Below are 8,229 nucleotides of genomic sequence, written 5' to 3' on the forward strand. Positions count from 1 at the left end.
AGGTGGAAAAGCATAGAGTGCATAATTGTAGATACAAGGAACACTGGGGAAAGAAGATCATGCTGAAGGTCTGTCTAATTCAGCACAGAAAATGCTCAGAGTTGTGTGTGTTTTTTAAGATTTAGATCTTATGGTATTATAATTAAGCGGTTTGAGGCAGGAGTCTTGTGGAAGTAAATGGCAATAATACTGGAGGAGAAAAAATGATGGCCTAGATTTAGGTGACAGCAGGAAGAGTAATGAGTGGATAGATGGACACTATGGAGCCAGGCTCCGTATGGTCTATGTTCAGGGCTCCAAGTCCAATGGGAGGGTGCCAGAGGGGAAAGAAGGGATGCTTGGGACCATCTCCCCTTAGCACAGAGAGAAGCATACCACCTGCAACCTTCTGTTCTCACCCTAATGATGTTTTTTTAAGGGCTTCATAGCCATTGGAAGAAGAAGTACAAAAGTAGAAATATTATAATTTACCAAATTAACAACATTTTGTAGAGCCACCCAGTAGGTCCTCATGCAGAGAGAAGTTGGGAACACTGTTGAGTGTAGCAGAGACAATCCGGGCAGAGAATGGGAAGTAGCTGGCCTTGGCTAGGAGAGGGCCGCTCGTGATAAATTCTTCCTCAGGATCCGCCACCTGTTTTTCCTTGGGAGCTGCTGAAAAAGCACAACAGAGAATGTTCTATATCCCAATAGAGTCCCAGTGAGTGTAGGGCATGCCCTGCACCTTGGGCACCATGCCCACGCCCCTTCCCACGGATCATCTTTGGCTCTGGGAAGAGTGGTACTGTTAGTCTGTTGGAAACTTCTCTATAAAATGGCAGTTCTGACCTCCAAAGGCCACAGTCCCTACGTGTGAGTTCTGGTCTGCTGGGTGAGACCTGTTGCCACTCAAACAAGGCTATTGCCCAAGTCCATTGTGTTATCTGGGAATTGTTTCCCGGTCTCTTGGTGACCCACCAGAGGCATCACAGAGGTGCAGGGAAAGTAGATAAGAATGGGAGCCAGCCAGGAAAGCTGGCTCCTCCACTTACCAGCCCTGTGACTTATGCCAAGTCCACTAGCCTCTTAGGGACTCAGAGAAGCGTGGCTATTGTCATGCGATGATTCAAATGAAAAGGAATGTCTGTAAGCCACTAGCACAGTGCCTGTAACTAGTGTGGGCTCCTTACCCAGTAGGTGTTTCCTTCCAGCGATTTGGGGGACTTTGCTTTGTCCCCAGTCCTATTATTTACTCACTTCGCTCTTCCTGGATCTGAGATGTTGAACAAGAAGCATCCCGAGGGTCTGCTCTAAGAGTGACTGGCCCATAAAAGAAGCAAAGAGGCTTTGGAGGGTGCCGCTGCTGAAGCTGCAGAGCCCTCACCAGGCTGCTGTGTTTATCATTCATTAACAGCCGCTCCCTGGGTAAAATGTGGGTAGAGGCATTCCAGAAGAAAGGAGTAATCAGAGGGAGTGTGAGGGGGTGTGCCCCCATCTCAGCATTAGCATGGTCCACCACATCCGGGTAGTGTTGATTTCTCCAGATACTGGGCTTGCATTTCGGGATAAGCCTCAGGCAGAGAGGTCATTCTGTCATTTCCATTGACAATAAATAGTGGAGAAAGAGAGGGTGCTTTTTGAAGTTAGCTTACTTTAGTTTTTCCATGGCTCATAAAGGGGCAGAGATTTGGGGAAAGGAGGCAAATGTTTTGGCTCATGCGCTTCAACACTCTCTTCTGTTGACAAGTAGAGGGAGTCAGGTTCTCTGCATTTTGCCACTTCCTCTGTTAAATTATAAAATACTCTTTTCCATGAGCTCCAGTCCAATAGACTGAAGTCCTCAAGGAAAGTCCATAGATATGGTGACATTGAAAGCTATTATCAGAGACAAAAGGATAAGACTCTTGTATCAGCCTCAGTCTGTTTATAGTGTTTGCTTTTTGACAGACTTGACAGTGAAGGCTGGTCTTTCAAAGAACTTGGAGGAGCCCTCATAGACACAGGACTTGCATTGCTTGGGGAGAGAAGGCTACTGCCCCTTATTGTCCAATTTGATCTTTTAAACACTGCATTATCAACTGAATTTAATTAGTGAGCCTGGGGGAAGCGGGGAGAAAGCCCCTTGAGAGGGCGTGCATCAAGCCTGCAGCAGGTGTAGACTGTGGGATGCTATGGCATTGGAATGGCAAGCATTTTCGAGGAAGAAATTCTGAGAAAGCAGTTTTTGAATATTGACTTGGCATTTTCCCGTGCCTGTTCTTGGAAGTGTTTGTATTTGGCCTACAAGCTTACTGTGCAAGGAATAGCCATAGAAGGTAGCCTGTGACCAGGTTCAGTAAGAATTCATACATCAGGCATGGTCATTAGAACAGAAGTTTTCATGGGAAGTAACACTGAAGTTGGCTTTTTAGGGGGTGAAGATAAGGTTGCGAGGTGAAGCATTTAAAGACGGGGTGCTGAGGAGAAACATTTTAAAATGGAAGCACTGAAGAGGTCACCGTCTGCAGTCTCTCATTTTACACAGGCTGACCTCTAAGAGGTCAAAGGTCATGATCCCAGGTTGTGGGAGCCTCAAAAGGCAGGGAGTATAGAGCTTAGGTGCTGGGGTGCCTTGTGTAAAACGAGGGAAATAGTGAGAGGGCTATTTATGAAAAATTTAATTTAGGGGCATGTGTTCAAACTGTGTTAAATCCTGTCTTTTTAAAAATTAAATTTATTGGAGTGACATCGGTTAACAAGATTATATGCATTTCTATGATACATGATCTGTATATTGAATTGTGTCCACCACCCAAAGTCCAATCATCTTCCATCACCATATATTTGGCCCTCTTTACCCTTTACTTCCCACACCTTCTGGTAACCACCATACTATTGTTTGTGTCTATGAGTTTCAGTTTTATGTCCTACATATGAGTGAAATCATATGGTTCTTAGCTTTCTCTGACTGACTTATTTCTCTTCGTATGATATTCTCAAGATCCATCCATGTTGTCACAAATGGGATTACCTCATCTTTCCTTATGGCTGAGTAGTATTCCGTTGTACACATGTACCACATCTTCTTTATCCAGTCCTCTATGGAAGGACACTTGGGTGGTTTCCATGTCTTGGCCGCTGTGTGTGAAATCCTGTCATATAGTTGTGATATTGCCTGAAAAGCCAGCATTGTTACCCTGGCTGTTGAATAAAGGACACACTTGCTCTTATCCTGTGATTGTTTTACCTTTCACTCCTCCACCCACATTCCCTCCCAACTCACACACATCTTCAGTACATGTTTCTATGTTAATACCAGGTAAAGATCAAGCCTTTCCAAGACTGTTTGCATTTTAACTGGGACAAAAGTAAATGCATCAAGAAAAAGTAAATGCATCTAAAACATAGAGTTTTCAGGTCTCAGTGACTTCAAATGTATGAGCCTTCCTGAAATCAAGGTGTTTGAGAGGAACAGGTTGGAAGCAGGGGACACAGCTGATGTCTAAGAAGAGGGTGTTGTATGCCAGGCACTTAGTAAGCACTTCAATTTGTTAATGAGTGAAACTTTTTAGTGAATCGATGAATAAGGCTTAGGGGTGCAAAAAAAAAGGAAAGAGAAGAGAAAGAATGAAGGAAAGAGAGCCTTTAAAGAAGGAATTGATATGACTTGGTGATTATGTGATCCTAAAGAGGAGAGAGCTTTTTTTTTAATTATAGACACAACATCTCATGGCCTGGGAGAATGCCTCTGACGGAACCAGGAAACTGGGAGAGTGCTGTGTTTAATCCTAAGGGCATGCAACCAGCATTTAAGCCAAAACTTGGAACGCTCCTTCAAGCTCACCTGTTTATAAGTTACTTATATGAGTTGCGGTCCCATTTCCTGCTTCTTCTCCTTAAAGTCCTCTCTTCAACTTTCCCTCCCATTTCTGTGTGCCTGGGTAAATGGGAAAGCAGAGCTCGGTATGAATGGTGTCCTGAGATTTTTTTACAAAATGACCCATTTTTTAAATTCTTTTTTATTCCACGCTTACTCCCACTTAAATTCTTTAGAACAATGCTTCCCCTCCCCCCTCCCCCCCAAAAATATATCAGCCTTTTTATGGGAAGTTATGCTTATGGTGAATTTTACTGTTTGCCTCTCTTTTGCATGAGTATGCTGCCCTGGGTTATGGAGATAACAGACCGATTTGCCTCCTGAAGGCATTCCTCCTTGACAGACTGGTTTGCTCAGATTCGAATAAACACTCCTGCCTACGGGCCAGTAGTCTGCATTTACGAGGCACTTGGAAAACACCGCAAGCTGTGGAGAGTGACCATGAATAGCAAACTTAATTTGGTTTAATGTGTTTTGGCTTGCTTGACCTCACCAGAATAAAAATGTGCCTGCTTAAATTATTGTATTGAGAGTTAAAAAAAAATAAAATAAAACCCAGAGACATTTATCTCATTGGAAGAATCTTGGGATCGCTTTAGCAAAGGTTTAAGTCCATGTTTAATGTCAGATAGGCTTGAGAAATGTTTAACATAGAGCTTTAATCACAGATGAGGTTATTGTGAGTTTTGAATTTTAAGAGACCGAATTACAATTTTCCCCCCCTCTTGCTACTTTTCTTTTTCTAGACGATTGGCTGGCAACGACCTTTCTTTTATCCACCCAAAGGCCTTGTCTGGGTTGAAAGAGCTCAAAGTTCTGTAAGTAATGCAGTTTTAGAGTTTCACAGCTGGTTGTGTATTTTCTTTCTGCATAGTCAACATGCTTGGAGCGAGGTTAAGCACAGTTTCTTTTAGCTCAGGATTAAAAGGTTTAAGGAGTGGCCAGTGGGTTGGTGTGGGAGGCTAGAGGTTGATTTAGGCAAACGTAGGTCTAGATAACAAAAGTTAGAATCTGAATAAGAGGTCTTCTGACCTCTAGTGCATTAGAGTTGAATGTTAGACTTTTTTGTGGCTAATGCACTGAATCAAAATCACGTTTAAGCTTCGCTGTTTAGGTTTGTTTCCACATATTTTACAGCTATAAGAACGTTGAATTAGCTGGCCCTCGTGGGAAAAGGACTTACAAGATTTCCAAATATTACAGTCATTTCAGAGCTAAACGGAACCGAGGTGCTTGTGACTTCTGTAGCCTGTGAGGGATCAGGACATCAATTCCCAGCAGAGGTCAGGAGTTTGGAGTGTGGCAGGTTGAGGAACAGACTGCCAGCCCACTCACTCCTACCACTACTTGCTGGGTGACCGGGGGCAAGTCACCAGACCTCTCTGGTCCGGTGAGCTAGAGTGGCCCTTTAGCATCCCATTCTGTGGTTATGACTCACATCAGGCAGTGATTTGATTAATGTGACTAGGAATGGCTTTAGGCACAAACTAGAAGGACTTCATTTTGGGTTCTGATCTTTGCCTTCAAGCTCCAGGCCCTCGCCCTCAGATGATTAAAGCTCAGGTTCTGCCCTGGCCTGCATTCACTGAGCACACGGCTGCTGCCCCCTAAGACTCAGGGTCTCCTATTCTCTTGGCACAAGTGGCTTTACCTCATGTCTGCGATTCTGGGCTCCGCTTTATTCCAACTTGAAAAGGTATAGGGATTCCAGTGGGTGCTGTTATTCCTCCCAGTTAGCCTGTTATACCTTCCAGTGAACCTCAGCTGGGGTAATGAAGGTTAATGAGGTGCCTTCATTCCTTAGAGGAAAGCAGCCCCTGGAAACGTAGGTAACCAGGCACGTGCGTGTCAGAGGATGACTTGGGTTTCATTTCTGGCTTTAGAACCAATGTTTCTTGCCTTTTTTTTTTTTTGTAATTCTCTTGTCTTGGGTGCTTTCCACCTTGATCTCTTCCCTTTCTTGCCATTGGCAATACAATTTTTTTTTTGTGAAAGAGATGACTCTGAATTCTTTTAAGAAAAAATGGTCACAGTTGCTTATTCACTAACCAAAAATTTTCTTCCAGAACCCTCCAAAACAATCAGTTGAAAACAGTGCCCAGTGAAGCCATTCGAGGACTGAGTGCTTTGCAGTCTTTGTAAGTACCTTTTTGGTTTTCTGCGTTTTTGAATCATACGATCATCTGGCTGCAACATGTGTAAAGACCCGGAATTCCAAGGAGAGAGGGAGATTTCTCTACTCCTCTGGGATAAAAATGGGGGTGACCAGTTGCCATTATGGAAATGCCCTTTGGCGAGTGAGCAGGAGGTGGCCCAGTCTGCCTCCTCTCTTTTCTCAGGGGTGGGAGGAAGCTTTAAGTGGACACTGCTGAGTGTTATTCCACGAGCTGGTCTGTGGCAGGTGGGCATCACCCCTATGGAACCAAAGTCATGTGTGTACAGCAGTTGCAGTGTCTTGGGCCATGAAGGTCAAGGAACAGCCACAAAGAAGTCTCAGCTTCAGGTGGTGATGACAGTCAGGACAAACTGATTCGAGTTCCTTATCTGTGGACATTGAACACACACTGGGAGTGGCAACTTAATGGCCTGTGCTGCCTTCTTCCCAAGGCTCTTTGTCTTTTTGAGGAAAGGTTGGTTTTATGTGGAGTGTTCAGGATTTCAACTCTTGGTTTCTACTGTGCTCAGCTACTAATTTCCAAAGCTTTTTCATATAGCACGTCCTTTGTTCTTTTTTTTTTTTTTGCATCCTTTCTCATGTATATGCATGTGTATATGTACATGAACTTGGAGAATGGGGATCATTGCTGCCGTAGTTTGGGTATGCAAACTCCCGTTCTGCCTCTAGTGGGTGGATCGGGTGAGCAGCTTGGTATCACAGGGACCCTGCCAATCCACAGAAGGGTTTGAAGAAACAACTGTTTTTATATTGAATAACCAGGTATTAGTTAATGACTAGAATGCCTGCTGTGGAGTAGTGCCAAGGCTACACCATAGGGTAGAAAACCAAGTTCCTGTCTCTGGGGCACTTTAAAGGAAAGAGGTGAGAAGCACTCAACTGAAGCATGTGTTTATCGTAACGTGACGTTTGCCAAGATTAAGAAAAGCCCTTTGCATATTTATGTCAGAATGTTTGCATCACTTTTGAAAAGAAATCCAGGCAAGTTTGGATTTATGAGAACTCTGGTTTTGAATCCCCACTCTGATAGTTACTGGCTGTGTGATGTTGGCCAGGCTCTTTAAAATTCTCCATACAGTAGTTTGCTCATTACTTACTGTGTACTTGAATGCATGAAAAGGACGTAGGACAATACCTGACAGGTAATACGTGCTCAATAAACACTGTGGAATCTCTTAATTTAAACATTGATGGTCTATTTTATTAGTTTTTTTTCCCTTTCATTACTAGTTTACCCAATTTGCATAACTAGGTGAAGGGAACATCTTTGAAAGTAATGAAAAAGTAGTCTTCAAAACAAGGAACTTAGTTTGTTATTCTACTAGGATCACGAATACAAAGTTACAGTTTTAGTTCATGTCCAAATAAATACAATGGGACTAAGGCATAGTTTCTCAAAGTCTGGCTCTTTGACCATCTGTAACAGGATCGCTAGGGGGAAATGTCCCTAAAATACAGATCTCTAGGCCATATCCAAGAAGTAATGATATTTTCTCTTTTAAGGGTCCAGGAAGCTATATTTCAAAAAATTTTCCCAGGTAATCTTATGAACATGGAGGTTTTGAGATTTACTCCGAATAAAAAATTGTAATAGTTATCACATTTATGTGTTATGAGTTATAAAATTAGGTTTTAATCACAGCACCCATAGATATACTAATCTGTTCCTTAATGGGGTTTTTTTTAATTGATTGCCCTTTAAAATAACTATAAATGGAAACTTTTGTAGGAAATGCATGTGAATTGTAGAAGATTTAGATGAAAGCAATCCAGCTGCTTATCCCATCCACTTGCTAATATAAAACCATTTAACTGCACCCAAAACACTTCCCTGGAAATTGTAAATTGTAGATTAACTTTTGATTTTAGATTATCCTAGTAGTTAATGGAAAGTGAAAATAACAATATGCACTAATAAAGCATATCTTATGCTGTAACAGTTAAACTTTACAATGCATCTAGTATCATAGATAAAGAAAAGAGTATCTAATGTCATAAAAAAGGAGTCTATGGGGTATCAACCACTTAATGTTCAAAACTGGGGTGAAGGGTGGGAGTGAGGAGAGGAGTCCAAACAAAAATTTTTTTAAAAGGGCATCAGAATGCTTTTACATGTATCAGAAACATACGGAGCTATGGGTCAGGCCTGTTTTATTTGAGAAGGAAACGCTCTTGGGTTTGTTAGCATAATGGGTGTAGTGGTCAAGTCAGCTACAAT

The 8,229-nt window shown here is 42.5% G+C and overlaps 1 protein-coding gene across 1 annotated transcript in view; it reads left to right on the plus strand.

Moving 5' to 3' along the window:
• The window catches only part of LGR4 (leucine-rich repeat containing G protein-coupled receptor 4), a 51,253-nt gene that overhangs the window by 20,821 nt on the left and 22,203 nt on the right, over window positions 1-8,229 (plus strand). The window contains 2 exon segments of the mRNA XM_015566294.1: window positions 4,582-4,653; window positions 5,902-5,973. Coding sequence (XP_015421780.1) covers window positions 4,582-4,653; window positions 5,902-5,973 — 144 coding nt within the window.

Source organism: Myotis davidii, unplaced genomic scaffold (assembly GCF_000327345.1).
Source record: "Myotis davidii unplaced genomic scaffold, ASM32734v1 scaffold330, whole genome shotgun sequence".
Classification (NCBI taxonomy): domain Eukaryota; kingdom Metazoa; phylum Chordata; class Mammalia; order Chiroptera; family Vespertilionidae; genus Myotis; species Myotis davidii.